General features: G+C 46.9%; 1 protein-coding gene and 1 long non-coding RNA gene across 4 annotated transcripts in view; one reads left to right on the top strand and one right to left on the bottom strand.

Moving 5' to 3' along the window:
• Positions 1-331: 331 nt before the first annotated feature.
• P2RX4 (purinergic receptor P2X 4) lies at positions 332-17,666 on the bottom strand. Its single transcript, XM_028116409.2, has 12 exons — positions 17,465-17,666; positions 13,870-14,017; positions 10,723-10,794; positions 10,555-10,627; positions 9,184-9,280; positions 5,296-5,376; positions 5,052-5,193; positions 4,816-4,952; positions 2,471-2,564; positions 2,264-2,329; positions 1,828-1,923; positions 332-1,085 (listed from the first exon to the last, which is right to left on the bottom strand). Exons 1-12 carry the CDS (start codon positions 17,596-17,598, stop codon positions 1,059-1,061), a joined length of 1,167 nt encoding a protein of 388 aa, XP_027972210.2. The 5' UTR covers positions 17,599-17,666; the 3' UTR covers positions 332-1,058.
• LOC114219020 (uncharacterized) overlaps positions 17,557-21,429 on the top strand; it is a 35,554-nt gene continuing 31,681 nt past the window's right edge. The window contains exons 1-2 of one of the 3 annotated variants that reach the window (XR_015766989.1): positions 17,557-17,661; positions 18,400-18,488. This is a non-coding gene — a long non-coding RNA (uncharacterized LOC114219020). The other 2 variants (XR_003611296.1, XR_015766990.1) reach the window with 2 other exon arrangements.

Here is a 21,429-nt window from a genome sequence, read left to right as displayed (position 1 = left end):
AGCAGAAGCAGGCAATTCTAAAATAAACGTTCCCTTCAGTACTTGGAAATGAATTCGTGATTGGCGGCGGGGTGGGGGGGCAAGCAGCTTTCTTTAAGGAGATCCTGAAGACTTGTTGCAGAATTAAGTCGGTGTGAAGGCGCAGCTAGAAATAACTTCATTAACATTTCAAGCAAAGTAGGTGTAGGTGGTGCTGCTTGTGGCTTGGAGACTTCTGGAAAGCGAATGGAGAGGGAAGAAGGATAAACCATGTTCTTATCTAAAATTGTGTCCTCCACAGTGTAGTACCACAATTTTGGGTAAAACAAAACAAAACACCAGCACACACGGGTAAGACAAGTAGTCACTACAGGACAAAATCTTGTAAATTCTGTAGGAACACAACCTGACAAAAATCAAAACTCCCAGGCCTTCAAGAGAAGGTCGAAGCAGGGGGAAAACGCCTAAGCTCCAGCTGCAGACTGCTTCAGGAAGCTTTTTTCTGAGCACAGTGAGCTGGGACAACAAATGGGTTTACTGGTTGAAGTAAAAGGGAAGGGAGGAAAGTTCTAGTTCGTGCTGTGAAACCACACAAAGATTGAGAAAATCGTTTTAATGTTTGGTCCTTGACCACCTCAACGTGCCTTTTCTCAAAGGACAGACACTGTCCCGTGACAGCACAGATGCCCCTGCGTGCTAGAGGTCCAGCGACCACACCTGGCTGTCCTTCCTTCCCTCATAAAGTGCTTGAACCGAGCTGCCGGGCCTCAGTTGGGCCTATCTCACAGGGAGCTGGAGCTGGGAGCCCCCCAAGGAAGGCTGGCTCTGGATGAGGCCCCAGGCCTGCAGTGGCAGGAGCACCACCGCCCTTGGGCCAGAGGTCGCCCCAACACCCCCAAGTGTCAGGGTGGTTTACTATTCACATCCTAGACACAAACAGCTGGGCGACCATGAAGTTCCTGTGCAGTGGAGATGGATTCAGAATCTGGAACCTTCTCTGAAGTGACACGGCAGCCTCTTCTCCCTCTTGGCTGTGATCTGATGAGGGCGGGGCGGGGAGCCCAGGTGTGGAGGAAGCATCACTGGTCCATCTTACCGCCAAGACCCTGCAAAGAATGATATGCTTATCGTTGATTGATATGCTTATGGATAAACGTACACCCACCACGTGCTGCCCACAGGTAAGTCTGGACCACTTGGGGCGGGTGAGAGCCAGGACTTTTGGGCAGCCCTTCACAATGGAACATACTCAGGTTAGTCCTCATGCAGGGGGTCTCAAAGCATGGTACCCAACCCCTCTTGCCATGCAAGGCAAGTTTCGTGTGGGGTTTTGTGATAATATTCATTATTGTAACTAACCTGAGATGTCACTAATCAAAATGAGGCTACATTTTATTTTATTATATTTTAAAAGATTTTATTTATTTGAGAGAGAATGAATGCACGCATGCGCGTGAGAGCAAGCGAGCACGAGAGAGTACGCACTTGCACAAGCAGGGGGAGAGGCAGAGGGAGAGGGAGAAGCAGGTTCCCCGCTGAGCAGGGAGCCCGATGCAGGGCTTGATCCCAGGACCCTGAGTTCATGACCTGAGCCGAAGGCAGACGCTTAACCGACTGAGCCACCCGGGTGTCCCGAGGCTAGATTTTAAAGAGGGATGGTCTAGAAGTGGAGCAGAGAAGGAGCGGTGTGCGGCCTCCTGGGTTGACCACATGCCCAATAGCACCGCTGCGCTGGGGTCTCCCCCAGAAGGCCCAGTACTCCAGGTGCTCACCACTGGTACTAGAAAGAGGTGCAGGAGGCAAGGTGCTTGGACCTTCCTGCCTTCTGGAGTTCAGGAGGTGGCCTACCTGCTCATAATCCTCCACATACTTGTATTTCTTCTCCCGGTAGTAGTATCTTTTCTTCATGCAGTAGAAGACTATGACGTCACATAGCACCGTCGCCTGAGTGTGGCACAGGGTGAGAGAGAATGAGCCAGGATGCTTTCGCCCCTGCTATTCTGCGCATGCCCCTTCCCACAAAGCCTAGAATCTTTCAAGGAAAGTAAAGGCAAGGCTCCCCCTCTCTGGAAAAGGTGAGGCCCCAAGGGCTGTGATCTTGGAGAAGCGAAGGTGAGGTGGGGCTGGAGGCAAGGGCAACAAGCCTTAGAGGGTCCATTCTAGAGACGAGTTTAGGGTCAAGGGGAAGAACCAAGATGCCAGTGAAGGGTCTCACCTCACTGGGCTAACTACTGCTGAGGAGGGCCCCAGGCCCGGGGGTGAAGGAGCAGTCTAAGTCACTCACCACCCCTAAGAGCGCCAAACCGGAGCCGACGTTGATCATGGTGGGGATGATGTCAAATTTCCCAGCCTACAAATGACAGGAGAAAAAGGAAAAGTTGTGATAGAGGGCATGAGCAGATAAAAGGTGGGGAGAGGGCCCCTTGTCTCTGGCCAACCCAGAAGCCTGGGTCTGAACCAGAGCCCTGAGAGGAAGGGGTGGCCAGGCTACCTTTCCAAACACTATGATGTCAAAGCGGATGCCATAGGCCTTGATGAGCGTGCGGCGCTCAGCACCAGTCAGGTCACTGTAGTACTTGGCAAACCTAGGGAAGGAGGACAGATGAGAGGCAGAAGGCACAGGGCAGGGACAGACAGGTGGCTGGATCCACCTGAGCATCTCAAGGCCTATCCCGGCCATTGTGGGGCATGCAGCGTGAGGGCTGGGCTGTTGGCAGGAGGGTGCCAGGGCCCATGGGGCACCAGAAGAACTCTTCCAGCATCACTGTCGCCTCCTACGGCTGAGCCGGAACCTCTCACTCTGAGTATCATCCATATCACAGCTGAGCCACCTGCCTGTCTCAAGGAGATCCTGGCCACTAACAGAATATGGTCAGCAAGCAGCAAACCCCGGGCCTGCCTTGTGGGTAGGGGCATGGAGCTGGCCACGAAACTCCACAAAACTCACAGAATCAGCATTGGACATCTTTTTAAAGAACCACTGACCCATCGATGGATAAATGAATAAATAAATAAAATAAAATAAATAAAATTCCACACAACGGAATACTATTTGGCCATAAAGAGAGAGAAAGTAATGATAAATGCTACAACATGGATGAAACTCAAAAAAACATGATACTGAGGGAAAGAAGTCAGTCACAGAAGGCCACACAGTGTGTGATTCCTTTTATATGGGAGTCCAGGGAGACAGGAAGTAGACGGTGGTTGGCGGGGCCTGAGGTAGAAGGGAGGACAGAGGTGATGGCTGAAGGGGATGGGCTTTCTCGCTGAGGTGATGAAAATGTTCTAAAATTGGGGTGATAGTCCTACAACTTCATGACTAGACTAAACACGATTCAACCCCACACTTTAAATGGATGAACTGTGTGGTAGGTGAAAGATACCTCAATAAAGCCATTAAAAAAAAAAAAAAAAAAGAAAACCCGCAAGGGGGAATGGTGGGGATGGGGGCACTGTTGAGCCATGATGCCATTTGCTGCCCGTGTTATACAGGACATCGGTTCAGAGAAGCCTGAACTCCTGGGCCATGATTGGTCTGGCCCACGGCATCCATGCCCTGGTCGGGCCTGGGGAATTCAGGTGGGACCTGATACCAGCGGAGGTCAGGGGGATGGGTGTCCTTCTGGTGAGGGCTCCCATAAGCTTCTCTCTGTCCCGAGGTTCTGACCCAAGCTTGAGGTTTTCCACAATGGTTTCTAGAACTGTGTAACAGAGCTAGAGCAACCCAAACCTAATTTCTTTCCTAGGAAAAAAAAAAAAAATTCAAATATCTGCCCCAGTATCAGCGAGCCAGATGGTTCAAAATGATAGCCGACTGCAGTTCCGGATGGTTCTATGATCCCACGTGTCTTTGATTGTTACACGTCACCACTAGAGGGAGACAAGTGCAACACAAAAGGACCTCAGACCTACTCGGGTGGCCCCTGGTAGGGCTGCTTTGTTTAAAGGTGGCAAAATTTGTGAAAGAGGCCACAGAGCGCCCACGAAAACATACATGGCTAAGGTTTTTGCTGCCTCAAGGAAGTGGCAAACCTGACCCTGGCCCCTAGGTCCTTCCATCAAATGACCAGCTCTCCTGGGTTGAACACTGTCACCCAAGATTTGTAGCCATCTGGAACCTGTGAATGTGAAATGCAAGTAGGGAAACAGGGTTTTTTCAGGTGGAATGAGTTAAGCTGAGCTCATACTGGATTAGCGTGGACTCTGATTCCATATGACTGGTGTCCTATAAGGAGGGGACACACAGAGATGTGCCTGGAGGGAAGAAGGCCATGTGGCAAGGGTGGCAGAGACGGGAGTGATGGGTCTATGAGCCAAGGAACACTGAGCATCGCAGGAAGCCGCCAGAACCCGGAAGAGGCAAAGAAGGTGGCTGGCCTTGCTGATACCGATTTGGGGCCTCTGGCCTCCAGATCTAGGAGAGAATAACTTCCTGTTGTTTCAAGCCACCCACTTTGTTAAAAGCCCCAGGACACTCATATATGGTACTTTCAGCAGGGAAATGCCAGTGAAGGCCTTTCCTGAGGCTTAAACTTGTATCCCCCGTACCCTGGAGATTCCAGGGGCAGACCTGGTCTTTGAGAAACTAATTCCTGGGTCAGGCCCCAGAGGTCTTTGGTCCAGAGGATCACAAGCTCACCCGCTCCTCAACATCAGTACAGGTACAAGGCTCTGCTTGAACACTGTCTCTGGCACCTAGCCTTCCCACCTGCCCTTGGGGTGCTGAGCGAGTGCTGGTCTTTGATGGGCATGGATGCCCCCACTGGGGAGTGATCCAGCCACCATTGCCCCCGGCCCCCACACAAGAGAACCGGGGCCCAAGCTCACGCCTACCTGAAATTGTAGCCAGGGGACACATTGTGGTCCACATCCCGGGTGTCCAGGCGGCGGAAGGAGTACCTGGGCAAGCAGAGGGAGGAGATTCTGTCCAGGTTGCAGTCCCAGTTGATCTGGATGCCCATGATGCCTCCCTGTGGGTTGTGAGCAGAGACAGAGCAAGCTTTCCTCGGGGCCCATTCTAGAATGAGGCGTGTTGAAAACTGTCAGAGAGGCCAGGGGCCCGTGCCTACCTCGATGGCCATGTCCTGGAAGCTGTGCCCTGCGCTCTCCACTATTTTGCCAAGACGGAATATGGGGCAGAAGGGATCTGTTACAGCATCATAAGTGCACGATTTGAGGTAGGTAGTGGTGATGTTGGGAAGAATATTCCTCCTGAAATCAAGAGGAAGCAGAAATGAAGCTAGGAAAACCTCAAAGAAGAGCCAGAAGTCGCTCTAAAACACGGGGGAACTCACTCGGCCAGCCACCACTTACTTGCTGAAATTAAATTTGGGGTACCAGATGTTGTTCTTAACCAAAAGAGTGAAGTTTTCCGCAGCCTTTAAAAAAGCAGGTCTGAAAAAAATCGTAATGTATCGTTAATAAAAGTACACATATTATGTATATCACATCCTTAGGCAATGTTTTAACAAAGCACGTGCACATGTGCCTTACAATGTCATTCTGTCAAGAAAAAAAGTGACACATCTCGAGCATTTCCTACTCTCCTCTGCATAAACACTAGGTCAGCAGGGGAGACTCAACCAAGCCTTTCCATTTCTTCCTCTCATGCCTCTTGCTGAAGGCAGTGGGAGTTTAAGAGCTGGAGGAATAGGGAAGGAGGGGTGATGCCTAGTGGCTTCCTGGGGAAATTATTCAGCCTGCAGCTGTGGGGTTCCAGAGCTCGCCTCCCTCAGGCGCTCTCAGGGGAAGGCTCCACAGATCTGGTTTTACAAGTCAAAGCAAAGGTAAATTCACCCACAGGGTGGATCCTGACCTCATCTCAAAAGTACATAAAAATCATGTGTCTGTTGGCGCAGGGCCTCGACTCTGAGGTGCCACGTCAGCTCTGTGCTGACAGTACAAGCTGAATCTGGGGCTCCGAGGGGACCCCACTTCTTTGGTGGGTTTCTACGGAGAATCCAGCGCTGTAGGCAGATCCCTCTGTGTGTGTGTGTGTGTCGGGGGGCTCCCCTGATCCAGGTGGAATCTTTGAGTTTAGAAACAGTATCAACAGTCTTCTCAACCCTGAGACAGAAGCAAGGCCACACAGCAAAGAGAAAGGCCTTGACCAAGGCACTTTTCCCAGGGCTTCAAATCCCCTCATCCCTGTATCCAGAGGGATGCATTATATCAGGATTTTTCGAACTACTGTCATTCCCTATACTTTTTTTTTTTTAAGATTTTATTTATTTATTTGTCAGAGAGAGAATGCATAAGCAAGAGGAGCAGCAGAGGGAGAGGGAGAAGCAGACTCCCCACTGAGCAGGGAGCCCCACGTGGGGCTCAATCCCAGGACCCTGGGGCCATGACCTGAGCGGAAGGCAGATGCTTAACCAACTGAGCCACCCAGGCGCCCCTGTCATTCCCTATACTATAACTTTCCCCCCACATCTGTCTACCTCATATGCAATACTTTTTTTTAAAAAAGATTTTATTTTTAAGTAATCTCTACACCTAGTGTGGGGGCTCAAACTCAAAATCCCAAGGTCAAGAGTCACACGCTCTACCCACTGAGCCAGCCAGGAGCCCCTCATATGCAATACTTTTAAGATTGACTCACCGTTTTTAAAAAATTAAGGTGAAATTCACATAACGTAAAATTAACCATTTTAAAGTGTTTAATTCAGCGGCATTAAACGCATTCACAATGTGCAAACCATCTCCAACATCTGGTTCTAGAACATTTCTATCACCCCCAAAGGAAACTTTGTACCCATTTAACAGTAGTTACCTATCCTCCCTTCCGCCCAGCCTTTGGGAACTACTCATCTACTTTTTATTTCTCTAGATTTGTCTACTCTGGATCTTTCAGATGAATGGAATCATACAGTATGTACCCTTTTGTGTCTGGTTTCTTTCACTTAGCACCCTGTTTTCCAGGTTCATCCATGTTGTAGCATGTAACACTTCATTCTTTTCTTATGCCTGAGTCATATTCCCTTGCATGGATGGACTGTAACCTGTTTATCTCTCTCTCTGTTGTTGATGGACATTTGGGTTGTTTCCACTTTTACGATCAATTTACTTTTTAAGTTGGCATTCATTTTGAAATGAAATTTTCCATCATGACCATAACAGGTATCATTGGCCCCAAGTCAGCGGTCACTGTTCAAATAAATGTAATCTAATCAGAACAATATTACTAAACATTGTAGTTAATATTCCTGTTTGCCCAAGGTGCTGAATCTGGGGATTATTCTCTGTGAGAAATGGAAATCAGCAAGTGACAATAGACACCCCAAACCAAGATTTCCTTCTTGATATAAGTATAGAAGCTGAATTTGAACGGATATGGGAATGTCTATCCATGTGACTCATGTTATCGTATGTATCACTGTACACTTAAAAATCACCTTCCACTGGGGGCACCTGGGTGGCACAGTCGGTTGAGCATCCGACTCATGATTTTAGCTCAGGTCATGATCTCAGGGTTGTGAGATTGAGCCCCGTGTCTGGCTCCGCGCTCAGCGCAGAGTCTGCTTGGGACTCTCTCTCCCTCTCCCTCTGCCCCTTCCCCTTGTGCTCGCTCTCTCTAAAGTAAATAAATAAATCTTTAATAAAAAATCACCTTCCACAGGATTAAATCTATAACCTTGATGTCCAATGAAAATATGAGACGCAAATACAAACCATCTCGTAATTCCAAGTTCCTAGTAGTCACATTAAAAAGTAAAAAGAAGGGACGCCTGGGTGGCTCAGTTGCCACCAGTTAAGCATCTGCCTTTGGCTCAGGTCATGATCCCAGGGTCCTGGGATCCAGCCCTGAGTTGGGCTCCCTGCTCAGCGGGGGGTCTGCTTCTCCCTCTCCCTCTGCCCCTCCCCCTCCCCTGCTCCCTCCTCCCTGCTCCCTCATGCTGCCTGCATGTGTGCTCTCTCTCTCTCGCTCAGATAAATAAAATCTTAAAAAAAAATAAAAAGCAAAAAGAAACAAGTGAAATTAACTTTTGTATAATAACCCAATATATCTAAAGTATTACTTCACCAGGTAAACACAGAATATTAATTTTATACATATATATATATATTTTCCCCCCATAATGTCTTTGGACTCTGGAGTACATTTTACACAGAACAGTTTATTGGCTCCAGACACATTGCGAGCGCTCAGTAGACACCCACGGCCAGTGGCACTGGTGTTAGGGAGGGGGCACAGCCCTGTAAGACCCTTTCCACCTCAAAAATGCTAGATTCCTTTTCTTTTACTGTTTCCTTCCCTAGCCTGAGCTGCTGCCCTCAGCAATCTGGAAATCAGAGGTTCTTCTGTTGCAGCACACCTGGGATGGGGTTCATGGGACTCCCTGCGCCTCTGGCCTCATCCAGGCCTCAGTCTGAACTCTGGGTAAGGAATGCTGGAGTTGCAAGCAATTCTGGGAGCATTACCTCTAACCCTACCCAGTCCACGCAGAGCAAATTACTATTGGGAAAAAATGTTATTCTAGGGCAACCCTGGACCTGCTCTACTTTATACAACACTCAGTGGACATTAATTATTTTCCGGCCCAGCCTCTGTTCCCTTCTTTTCTGGTAACGGAACCCCCAGTTTCCTTTGGAAGCCACACCTCCCTACTCTCAGGCTGTGTTCCTTGGGCGGGACTGACTCCACCCTAGCTCCGGAGATGGGCAGGTGACCCAGGCCTGAGCTGATAAGCAAAATCCATGCCCCAGCTACAGTGATGGGCTGAGGGATGTGGCTGAAAATGTGATGATGGACAGATCTAGAACCTCTATGGACAACTGGGCTGGAAGACTTGGGGGAATGTAAGCCGAGAGCCACCTCCTGGGACTCTACCATGGGTCCTGCAAACGAAGCCAGTACGGGGGGAAGCAGAGTCGTAATGTAGAGACTCTGAAGCTGTCCTTTGAGCCCTAGGTCTGGTCGTGCTGGGCTCTTTGTAGTTTGTTGAACAATAAACTGGCCCTGCTATGTGTGTGTCCTGGGTAAGGCACTGAGAACTGTTTCCTGGAGTTACTTGCAACTGACAGAGTCCAGACATAGAAATAAATCAGCTGTGACATCACAAGTGACAAACACCGTGGCCCACCTTGCCTCTGATGGCTGCCTGTGGTCCCCACCCTGCGGAAGCCTGACTCCACATGGACACCAAGAGCGCAACACACGAGGCTTAACTCCCCGGCCGCCTTCCCTCGGGCAGGACTCACTCGGGCACGTGGGTGTTATCCTCCACTGGGCACCAGGCTGCCACCTCGCATGTCTTCACAGTCCCATTGAACAGCACGCATCTTCCTGTTGCAATTCCTGCAGGTGCAAGGGGGACCCAGGTCTGCAGGGGTCTCCTATTTTCTACTTTGCAAGGTAGAGAGTGGGAGCACCAGCACAGCAGCCTGTGCAATCAATCCTGACCTATCCCAATTCTGGGATTTATACAGTTTCCAGAAATGAGAGGAAAAGAGATGGCTGAGTCCAAGGGCAGGGCTAGGATGATGCCAAGCCCCAGCACAGGGCAAGATCTGGGATGGCTTCTGGGGCACAGATGACAGGTGAATGTTGAGACGATCCCGGGACCCTCCTCAAACAGTTGAAATTAGAGCTACCATTCGATCCAGCAATTGCACTACTGGGTATTTACCCCAAAGATACAAATGTAGGGACCCGAAGGGGTACGTGCACCCCAATGTTTATAGCAGCAATGTCCACAATAGCCAAACTGTGGAAAGAGCCAAGATGTCCATCGACAGATGAATGGATAAAGAAGAAGTGGTATATATACACAATGGCATATTATGCAGCCATCAAAAGGAATGAGATCTTGCCATTTGCAACGACGTGGATGGAACTGGAGGCTGTTATGCTGAGTGAAATAAGTCAATCAGAGAAAGACATGTATCATATGACCTCACTGATATGAGGAATTCTTAATCTCAGGAACTGAGGGCTGCTGGAGTGGTCGGGGGTGGGAGGGATGGGGTGGCTGGGTGATGGACATTGGGGAAGATATGTGCTACGGTGAGCGCTGTGAATTGTGTAAGACTGTTGAATCACAGATCTGTACTTCTGAAACAAATAACGCAACATATTTTAAGAAAAAAGAAAAAGAAGAAGATAGCAGGAGGGGAAGAATGAAGGGGAGTAAGTCAGAGGGGGAGACGAACCAGGAGAGATGATGGACTCTGAAAAACAAACTGAGGTTTCTGGAGGGGAGGAGGGTGGGGGGATGGGTTAGCCTGGTGATGGGTATTGAGGAGGGCACATTCTGCATGGAGCACTGGGTGTTATGAACAAACAATGAATCATGGAACAGTACACCAAAACAAATTATGTAATATATGGTGATAAACATAACAATAAAAAAAGAAAAAAAAAAGAAAAAAAAAAAAAAAAGAGACGATCCCGGGACCCTAATCTGAACAGCAGCCTCACTCAGGGTCATGTGGAGGAATTGGGGAATGTGGGGGATTTCTCCATCCTGAAGATTTCTCTATGAGAGAAGCCCTACAGAGGAGGCAATCTAGTCAGGGGCTGCCCTCCCCAGGCTAAGTGTCTGCTGTGGGGTCACAGCCACGTGCTCATACCGTTGCTGTGGGTGCCTGAAGAGCCAGCAACACAGTTGGCATCTGATTTACACACAGTGGTCTTATCTGGAAGCTAGAAAAAGAAGAAAGAGTGAAATGCCATGTGGTCAGTCAGGTGCCGACGAGAGGGGCCTGAGGCCTGAGGCTCTTCCCGGAGAAGCTGCCTACCTCGGGACAGGAGCCCTGGGTCTGGTTCACGGTGATGATCATGTTGGTCATGATGAAGAGGGAGTTTTCCTCCTGCAGAAGGGAGACAGCATCACCCTGTTACCTTCAAAGGAATCAAGCCAAGCCACGAAGAACGCCAGTCACTCATTTAATAGGACAGTACCTTTCACTTCTCCCACATGCCATGCAAAAAACAATTTAAAAAATGATCTTTTGATCTCTTGTTCTCTGAGAGTTTATAACCTAACTGAAGACAGGATTCAAATAAATACTTGTACCATAGTCTCCCTTATCTCCAGGGGACGCCTGAAACTGCAGATAGTATATATAGACTATGTCTTCTCTGAGACGTACGTACCTGTGATAAAGTTAAATTATAAATTAGACACAGTAAGAGATCAACAACAATAACTGATACTAAAATAGAATTATAATAATATGCTATAATGGTTATGTGAATGTAGCCTCTCTCTCTCAAAATACCTTATTGTGCTGTACTCACCCTTCTTCGGGTGACGATAAAATGGCTGTGTGATGAGGGGAAGGGAGGCGAGGGATGGGAGCGTTGTGATGTAGCCTTGGGCTACTACTGACCGGAGGACATGTCAGGAGGAGGAGGATCATCTGTTTCTGGACTGCAGCTGACCATGGGTAACTGAAACCGTGGATAAGGGGTGGGGGGTGGGGCCTACTGTTTACGTATGTTGATGGCAGCATTATTCATCGTGACCCAAAGGTGGAAATAACCCAAATGTCTATTGACAGATGAATGGATAAACAGATTGTGTTTATCTATACCTGTGTATGTATCTATAATGGAACATGACCCAGCCATAAAAAAGAATGGGGCCCTGACACGTTGCAATGTGGACAAACCTCAAAAATAGGACGCTAAGTCAAAGAAGTCGGACACAGAAAGCCACTTGTTGCGTGATTCTATTTGTTATGAAGTTTCCATAAATACAGAATGAGTGGTTGCCCTGGAGGTGGGGGTAAGGCAGAGGGTGGGATGGGGAGCCATTGCTTAATGGGGGTGGGGTTTCCTCTTAGGGTAAAGAAATGTTCTGGACTAGAAGGAGGTGATAGTTGCATAATATTGTGAATGTACTAAATGCCACGGAATTTTTCAATCTGAAATAGTTAATATTATGACATATGAATTTCACCTCAGTGGAAAAAGAAATGCTTATCACCTGAGGTGGCTCCTTAATTAAAGCTTGGCTTGTTGAGGGAAAAGATCCAACAGGTGCGCAAAACATTGTCTGCCAACCAGGTTGCCTCAGAGGTACAAAAACACAAGGCCACCAAGGTCCCAAGTTTGGCTGGTTTTCTTTCCTAACTGAAATTAAATAAATAAAACATTCTAGAGAAGACCCAGTCAGGGTCTGTAACCGATGCTTCTCCCTTCGAGAAGGTTCTGTTTTCTTCTCCTAGGAAGGTGCCAAATGGTTGATTCAGTTTCTGGAGTGCAGTTCACTGGGGATGAGACTAAAGAGTCAGTTGCTAAGGACCTTCCAACATTAGGAGTAAAAGACAAAGATGCCCAAAAATTCTAGTTGGACCTCCCCCTCACTGAACACTGGCATTCTAAAATGAAATACCAGAAGCTTTCTCTCAGCATTTCAGACTCCCGGGAAAAGTGGAGTCAGCACTGGCAGCCATCTGGGGGATCAGGGTAACTCAAGGATCAAAGTGTCTGTAGACATCTCCACCCCCAGGTCTGACGAGGTGGTGGAAGCTCTGGGAATGGCTGGCATCTTCCAAAGAAAGGCCTAGAACAAGCCATTGGGGAGACAGGAAATGACCCCAAGAGGAGGCCCGAGGATGTGGCACGATGCCCGAGTGTCTCTCCTGGCACCCCTGTCAGTGTCCTCGGTGTTCCCACAGAGACCTGCTGTTCACGTGGTCTATAGAAGCTGCCCCAGCGGCTCCTGAGATAGATGTGAACAACTCAACAGGGTTTACTCTTTGTGTCCTATTTCTTCTCTATTTTAAGCTTAGGGAAGCTTCAGTCCGGAGATGAGCCAAGTAGAAGTGGTGCAAACTGACGTGTGTGTTCCATCTGTGGAGAAGCAGGAGGCCATTGTGAAAGCTCATGAAGGGAGCTCTGTGGAGCTCACGAAGCCCCCGGGCCAGAGCTAAGCTGGAAGGCAGAGCTGCTGCCTGTTCCTTCCCACTGAGGGGCAGAAGCAGTGGGCCCACACTCTTCCTTGGTCCCAGTGAACAGACTGAGTGTGATGGCCCCAGAGCTTGCCAGGACGAGGCCATGGCTTCACAGAAAGGAGTGGTCTCTCTGTTGACACTGGCGCATGCCCATAGGACCACCCACCTCCCGCAAACTGCGAATCCCCTGTTCCATTTGACCTGCATTGCTTATTTGCTCAGTCCTCCCTCTGGGCACCCTGCAAAACCCTTCTCTTGAGAAGGCAGGGGGAAAACGAATACACTTGAAGAAAAAGAGAGTTTCTGAAGTCCTTGCTTTCCCTTGCCAAGCTCTGAGCTGACAGAGATTTAGCCACCCCAGACATCCTAACACAGGCGCCATTTGGAGGGATATGTCAGGGTCTGGCTGTGGAACATAGCCATTATCATGGCTAAAGAGAGTCAGTATTTAACTTGGAGCTTTGTGGATTAACAGGCTGGATCCTAGGATGCTGTATCAAACACTTTCTTTCTTCCCTTCTCCTCTGTTCCTGATGAAATCCTATGCAGATTTGTCTGTTTCCTTCCGGTCTGGCTTTGGTCTCCAATTACAGATCAACTTTCTACACTGAAAAGATTTACCTTGTGGGTTTACAACAATAAAGCACATACAAAATGTGGGAAGGCAAAATTTCCACCTGAATTTTTCCCAGGATTTAAAGTATTTGCTTTTCCACCTTTCGGGGCCTGAGACAGACTGAGTTGCCTGTGTTTAAGCCCGCCATGATTTAAAGCTGAAGAAACATAGCTGGTTGAATATTGTTTATTAAGACCTTAAGGCAGAAAGAGATCCTTCTGCACTGCTTTCTTGGACTAAGACAATTAGTTTGGGCCTCTGTGATGTGAGAACTCTGCCAATCATTAATCAAGAGTGCAAAGTCAATAAAGGGAAAGGAACTAATCAGCAGTTTTGGTGTAGGACAGAAGCCACGGTGGGAGGCATACCTGAGCCGGAATCACATAATCCGCCACATCCCAGACCCGGAATCCGAGTGTAGAAGTGTTGGTTACAGCCACGCCTTTGGCTTTGGTAGTAACTGAGCTGACCACAGAATCTGTTTCTTGGTAGCCTTTTTCCCACACAAACACCCACCTACAAAATAAAACAGGCCCCTTAAATTGCCATAAGGATTCTGTGAATTTGAACTGCTGCTAGGGAGCCTCTGATAGCCAAAGGCTGACAGTGTAATGTTCACTAATTACATGACTTTACATGCTTAACTTTGGGGGGCTCCATTACCACTTCTGCAAAAATGGGTGTATAACCTAAACCACAGGTTTAGGGTGGTTTGTGGGAGATAAATGAGATGACGTAGGTAAAGCACTTAGCATAGTGATCAGCACAAAGAAAGTATTCAATGAATGCTGTCTTTATTAGGTATATGAGCACTTTCAACGCACTACGGCCTGCAGAACTACCAAGAGATGACAAAAATTATGAGAAGAGTTACGATTTGAGTGTTTTCAGGTGCCAGGTACTGATCTAAGCTCTATATATGTATTAACTAATTTAATCCTGGCCACTTTATAAGGCAGATATCCTTATTATTCTCTAGTTTTACAGAGGAGGAAACTGAGACACAGAGGTTACGTCACTTGCCTAAGGTCACACAGCTAGTGAATGACAAAGTCAGGATTTGAGCTCAAGTCTTTCGCTTCTGAAGCCTCTTTTCTTGCCCTGTATGCTAAACTCCCTCTAGAAAAGAGAATCTCACTGTTCAAGTAACTTTTTATACTAGTTTCTTACATTTTTTCTCCAAGAATTCAGGTCACATGTATGCTTCTCTTCTCTAGGAAGAACTGGGGGCATTACAACCAGTCTGAATAACTAAAAATCTAAAGACATTAGTGCATAGTGGTTCAGACACCGGAACACAAACTGAAGCCAGTGATCATGGTTCATTTCTCAGCTGCACCATTCATCAGGCATAACTTTGGCCAAGTTGCTTAACTTCTCTATGCCTGTTTTTCCCATCAATAAGATGGGAATGATAATAGGATTTCACAGGATAGTTTTGAGGTTAAATGAGTTTTGCCTATTAGATGTTTAGAACAATGTTTGTGGTGCCATTGTAGGCTGAAATTGGCCACGATGGGAGTATTTCCACCATGGACATTGGCCAATGCTACAAATCAGAACTCTTTCCTGCCAGAGCTGTTATTAAACACCTACCAGCGACTATTATTGTTATTATTTCTAGAAACAAGAAAGACTAGCATCCATCTCCTCTTATAAGCCCTAGCTGCTGAGACTTCAAAACATCACTGGTTTTGGTTACTTATACGTTAGTCTGGTCTGAGCAGTCTCCATATTCATTGTCCATCCCAGAGACAGGCTTTTCCCCAAATAAGGCCTTTTCTTCAGGGGTTCTAGGAATTTAGCTGCAATATAAGCTTTCATTTAATTCTATTCCGGCACACAGAAACTTAGGGCAGGAAGGTTACCATTATTTTACTATATTGTTCAGTGAGTTGCTAAAGAGAGACACATGGTTTTACAGGACTCACTACGTCATTAACTATTTCCTCATCATATGACAGATAAGAGTTAGATAATTGAGAAATGCATGTTTAGTCTAAGATGAATTGGATCAGGAAGATAAGAGATGAGTTTAAAAAAAAGAAAGAAAGAAAGAAAAAAGCCCTTAGTTCAGATCCTGAGTCGGTTTTGATCATAGAAAGATGGATAAAAGCAAAGCTTTTACTGCTTTATAGATCCTCATGATCAAGGTAGCAAACACTCCAGGAACCCTAGAACGCTATGCTGCCCAGCAGAAAGGTAACACAAGCCACATCTGTAATGTACTTTCTAGTAGCCATGTTAAAAAGAAAAATAGGTAAAATTAATTTTAATGATAGATTTTATGTTACCGAATATATCCAAAATATTTTAACATGTTATCAATCTAACATGTATTAATGTGCTACTTTACTTTTTTGGTTGTTTTGCACTATGTTTTTGAAATCTGGTGTGTATGTTATGGTGATAGCGCATCTTGATTTGGAGTAGGTACATTTCAAGAGCTCCAAAGCCACAGGTGACTAGTGGCTACTATATCATATGGTGTATACTTCCTGTAGTCTAGAACTTTACAGATACCCTAAGATAGGGTTAAACTAATCCTCCCCCTAATATCAAAAGCCAAGAGGGAAAAGCTGAGAGCCCTTCATTCTAAATGCTTCTGATCCAATCCAGCAACGTGAGTTTAGTTAACCAGTTAGTAGCAGGTCTCAAAATGCAAGGGTGCATCACAATCACTGGGGGGGCAAGGAGTTGGGGGTGGTACTTAACGAGACTCACTAAATTCAAACCTAGGAGTGGGCCAGGTGGATCTGATGTACAGCCCATATGTGGGAAGCCATTTCACTGAATCCTGTCAGAACTTACTGCTGCTGGGCTGATAGCTGTTAGAAGCCATACCTGCCTGATCATGTGAATTCCCGTGGACCATGTTAACATTCCAAGCCTCACCCCAGGGTGGAGGATCTGTTACTTTCCTACAGTTCCTCAGGTGAGTCTTTTGTGATTAGGTAGGTTTAGGGAACATTAGGACATTGGTTCTCAAACTGCTCCCCATCAGAATCACTTGGGGCATCAGTCATACTCCATAGCAATTAAATCAGAAGGTCTGGGGATGGGAGTCAGCAATCAGTATTTTTAAAAGATTCCCCAAAGTTCTAATGTGCAGCTGGGGACCACAGCATTAGGCCTTCTAAGAAAAGGAATGCCAGAACAGATAACATCTGTCAGCTCAGCAGCTGTAGACACCATTAACACCCCAGGTGGACCTTGAAAGTGGGCCCAGTTAATTTCTACCTTCTCTCGAGTTTCATTAAATTGTAACGGGTGCACTCAATGACAATTAAGCACTTGGTGAGGGGACAGAAGGTGGCAGGACATATAGAAGTATAAGAGGGCAGCATGGGGAATGATGAAGCGAAGGAAGGTACCTATACAAAAAAACCCCCAACAACTCCACAAGACGAAGTGAACTTTAAATGCTTTTTAGAGTGTGACCTCTTCATCATCTTGGGTTACCACATGATTCTTAAAGGAAAGGACCGGAAGCCACTGGCCGAAAAGGAACCAAATGGAAAGTCCAAGCCTTGGTTTCTGTCAGATCATCAGAATGGGAAGTGAAGTGCAAAGACTGAAACGTTAAGGGCAAAGCCAAAGGACAGCATGGAGCAACTCAGGGAACAAGAAACAGGAAAGGTGAGGATGAAGGTCCAGCCAGGCTTTGCCCTGAAAAAAACAAAAACAAAAACAAAAAAACCCCCACAGTATCAAAGCAGTCTCCTGCCCCGGAGCCCGGCCCACCGCCCAGCCCTCTGGGGGGCCAGGGTCCGGAGAGGCGTATGTCATCCGCCTCCGGTCGCCGTCTCCCGGACCGCGCCTCGAGGCCGCCTGCGGGGCTCGCCCGGCGACCTAGGCCAAGAGCAGCAGGTGCACGGCCAGGACCCAGAAGGCGAGTTCCCGGCCGTCGCGACACTCCGGACCCCCGAGCCCCTCGGGGACAGCGCCTGCGGCCGCGCTCACCCGATGACGTAGGCCAGGATGAGCAGCTGCACAGCCCGGTTCATGAGCCCCACTTTACGGCTGCGGATGAGCACGATGCGCGGCGTGTCGTACTCGAACAAGAAGGCGGCCAGCACCGCGCAGCAGCCCGCCATGGCCGGCCGCTACCGCGCCGCCCGGCTCCGCGCTCTGCGCCCCGCCACCCGGCCCGCCGCCTGGTACGCGCCCGGGAGCCCCGCCCAGGCGGCCCGCGGCCCGTGGCGCCGCTACTCGCGTGGGAGGGCCCGGAAGGAGGCGGTGCTGCGCCTCGGGGCGGGGGCCGGGCGAAGGCGACGTCCTTCTCCGGTACGAGCGACTCGCTCGGGGGGAGTGGGACCCGGGGAGAGGGGGTGAGTTCTCCCTTGAGGACGAGTGACCTCGTCGGTAGGGCCGGGGAGAACGAGCGACCCCCGCAAAGTGGCATTGGCTCTACCAGGAAGGGGTGATCTCCTCGCTGGGAACGAATGACCCTCTGGAGGGCCGGGGAGAACGAGTGACTGCCTTAGTGGAGATAGAGCCGTGGTGGAGAGTGACCTCTCCCTTGGGAATGAGTTACCCCTCGGGGGGGGGGCTAAGATGGGAGGGGGGGCTTCTGAGCTGCTCCTTTAGGTGGTCTAGGAGGTACGAGTAGACCTGTGAGGGACGGGGGCAGCTTAGGAGAAAGAGCAGCCCTTCGGGAGGTCCCGGCTTGTGCCTTCTCAACCTCTGGAAGAAAAACCTAAATGTCAGGTGCCCTAGGAGCCCTTGGCTGGAGTCACACACCCTATACAGTGGTCCTGTTGGAATTGAAGCCAGGCCACAGCCCTACTCCAATTCAGATGCTTCCTTAGTTAAAGGAGGAGGGAAGAAGCATCCTGAGCCAGGGGAGGGTTTCTGTGGCCATCCTTTCAACTGAGGAAGTTTTATCACAACTTTAGGGAGAATTGGAAAATAAAGGGAAGTGGAGGAAACGCCCACGATTCTACTCCTCGAACATAATTTTCCACGTTTGTTCATTCCCTTTCAGGTATGTTTTCAAAGATATATTTTATATTGAGTTTCATTAATGCATTCAATAAGTATTAATAAGCACCTTCAATATGCCCGGCCCTGTTCAGTTAACAGAACAAGCCCAAACAGCCTGCCTTCGTGGAGTATAAATTCTCACAGGTAGATGTGTATAAAATTTTAGTTTGTAAATCACAGGCAGTGATGGTTTTTTTTTTTTTTTTCCTGGTTCATACTACTAGTGTTTTCTATGTTATTGCAGACTTGTCATAATGATCATTTTTAATAAATGGGCTGTTTCTTCCAGAGAGTATGCCATGATTTTCCTAACCGTTCTCACCTGATTGCTTCTAGTTTGTGGATCCTATGTATAATCTTGGATAAAGTATTTTAGTTCATTTCCTGGATGTGAGGTTCCTAAGCCGCACCACCTTGTTTTTCCAGATGAAAAAAGTGAATAGTAAAATTTGAAGGAAATAGACAGCATCTGTCTCTAGAGATGGAATTGTTGAGCTAGAAGGAAGACTAGAGCTGCCACCTGGCTCAGTCCAAAATGGTCCTAAGAAAAGGTGGTGATTAAGTTTAAGTGGGATTTTATCCATTCATTTGACAGATATTACTGAGTGCCTGTTGTGTGTTTGGCAGTATTCTTGATGCTAGGGATGTGAGGGTGAACAGGCAGATGAAGTCTTTGCCAAAATTGAGCTTGGTGCAGTTGGGAGGGCTTAAATTCTGTGTAGAAAAGGAATATATAGCTGCTAAATTCTCATTGGAAGGGGACTTAAAAATTCTTTCCTTAAGAGCCAAACTCAGTTCCAGCTCTTGTTAATATTTATCCCACAGTAATGAGATGGTCCCAGCCTTACAAATCTTGAATTTAAATGGTTTGCATGTGTTTTGGGGGCGCCTGGCTGGCTCAGTTGGTAAGCATGTGACTCTGGATCTTGGGGTTGTGAGTTCAAGCCCCATGTTGGGTGTAGAGATTACTTTTTTTTTAAAAGATTTTATTTATTTAATTGACAGAGAGAGAGAGAGAAAGGGAACCCAAGCAGGAGGAGTGGGAGAGGGAGAAGCAGGCTCTCCTCCGAGCAGGAAGCCCGATGCGGGGCTCGATCCCAGGACCCTGGGATCATGACCTGAGCCGAAGGCAGTCGCTTAACCAACTGAGCCACCCAGGCGCCCCGGGTGAAGAGATTACTTAAAAATAAAATCTTAAAAAATAAATGGTTTGCTTGTGTTTTGGAACAAGGCAGGTAGGAGAAATGTATAAGTAAGTTTTTCTAAACTACTAGTTGCTATTATATCCTCAGGACCAATGAGAGAAGCTGATCTTGAAAATGATTAGGAAAAGAAAGTTACTTCATTCATATTCTTGCCCTTACTTTATCTGTTTTTAAAAACAGCTTTTTTGTGGTTTAATTGACATATAAAAAACTGCACATATTTAAAGTGTACAGTTTTGTAAGTTTGACATATATATATGTACACACACACACACACACACACACACACACACCCATGGAACCATCACCACAGTGAATATACCCAGTGTACTAGCCAGAGTAATCTTAGTTTGTATAAAGTGAAAGTAAATGCTGATTACAGCTGGGACTTTTCCCATACCAACATCTTTTTTTTCCTTTTTTTTTGAAGTTAAGCAATTGTTTATAAAGATTAAAAGACCATCTCAATTAGGAAAGTAAAACATGTTCTTTGTAACAAATTCGAACAATACAGAACTGGATAAAGCAAAAAGTGGGAGTCCCAACTCTCCCTACAGAGGTAGTTTCCCTACTTTAAGTCCTATTAAGAAAGAAAAATTGCTGCCAGTTCTTTTTTGTTATTTCTGATTTTTGTTATACTTATTGAAAGATTTCCTTTGGGGGCATCTGGGTGGTTCAGGTGGTTAAGTGTCTGCTTTCAGCTCAGGTCATGATCTTGGGGTCCTGGGATGGAGTCCCACGCCCGGCTCCCTGCTCAGCGGGGAGCCTGCTTCTCCCTCTCCCTCTCCCTCTGCCATTCCCCCTGCTCATGCTTGTGTGTTCTCTTTCAAATAAATAAATAAAATCTTTATTTTATTATTTTTTTATCATACAAAGCTGCTGTATGGATTTTTTATTATGTTCAATTAGCCAACATATAGTACATCATTAGTTTTTGATGTAGTGTTCAACAATTTGTTAGTTGCGTATAACACCCAGTGCCCATCACCACACGTGCCCTCTTTAATACCCATCACCCTGTTACCTCACATACCTACATCTTAATCACATGCAGTTGCATATTTGTCGTACGTTTGACTGTAGTTGCTGAACAACCATGGGAATTTAGTTTTTAAAAAAATGAGATTTTCAGTAAAGGTGCCGAGACAATTCAATGAGGAAAGAATAGTCTTTTCAATTGATGGTGTTGGAACAACTGGATATCCACATGCATATGATGAAGTTGGACCCGTCTTTCTTACCATATATAAAAATTAACTCAAAATGGATCAAACACCCAAGTGTAAGAGCAAGACCGTGTAAGACTCAGATGAAAATATAAGTGTAAATCTTTGTGACTTTGGATTAGTCAGCGGTTTTTTAGACATGACACCAAAAGCACAGGTGGGTGACAAAACGAAAAACAGAAAAAAATTTAAAAACTTTTGTGCTTCAGAGGACACCGTCAAGAAAATGAAAAGGCAACCCACAGTATGTGAAAAATACTTATAAAACATGTATCTAATAAGGGTCTAGTATCTTAAATATCCTAAGTAAGAGTCTAACTCTTTTTATTCTTTTTTTTTTTTTTTTTTTTAAGTAGGCTCCACACCCAGTGTGGGGCTTGAACTCATGACCCTGAGATTGAGAGTCACATGCTCTACCAACTGAGCCAGCCAGGTGCACAAAGAGTTCTTTAACTCTTCTAACTAATCAGTAAAATGACAACCCAATTTAAAATGGGCAAAAGATTTGAAT

The sequence above is a fragment of the Eumetopias jubatus genome, unplaced genomic scaffold (genome assembly GCF_037043125.1).
Source record: "Eumetopias jubatus isolate StellerSeaLion01/CBP00866 unplaced genomic scaffold, mEumJub1_p1.0 scaffold_16, whole genome shotgun sequence".
NCBI classification, from domain to species: Eukaryota; Metazoa; Chordata; class Mammalia; order Carnivora; family Otariidae; genus Eumetopias; species Eumetopias jubatus.
Note: the sequence above shows the minus strand (reverse complement) of the source record. Positions and strands in the feature narration are given on the sequence as shown.

Bases quoted from the DNA above. Each gene is read 5' to 3' on its own strand.
- P2RX4 (XM_028116409.2), bottom strand. From the start codon at position 17,598: ATGGCGGGCTGCTGCGCGGTGCTGGCCGCCTTCTTGTTCGAGTACGAC. The intron at 10,628-10,722 runs GTAGGCAGCTTC...TTCTTTTTCTAG, and splicing joins CCCAGGGCTCCTGTCCCGAG to CTTCCAGATAAGACCACTGT. The intron at 5,194-5,295 runs GTAAGTGGTGGC...TCTTGATTTCAG, and splicing joins CCCAAATTTAATTTCAGCAA to GAGGAATATTCTTCCCAACA.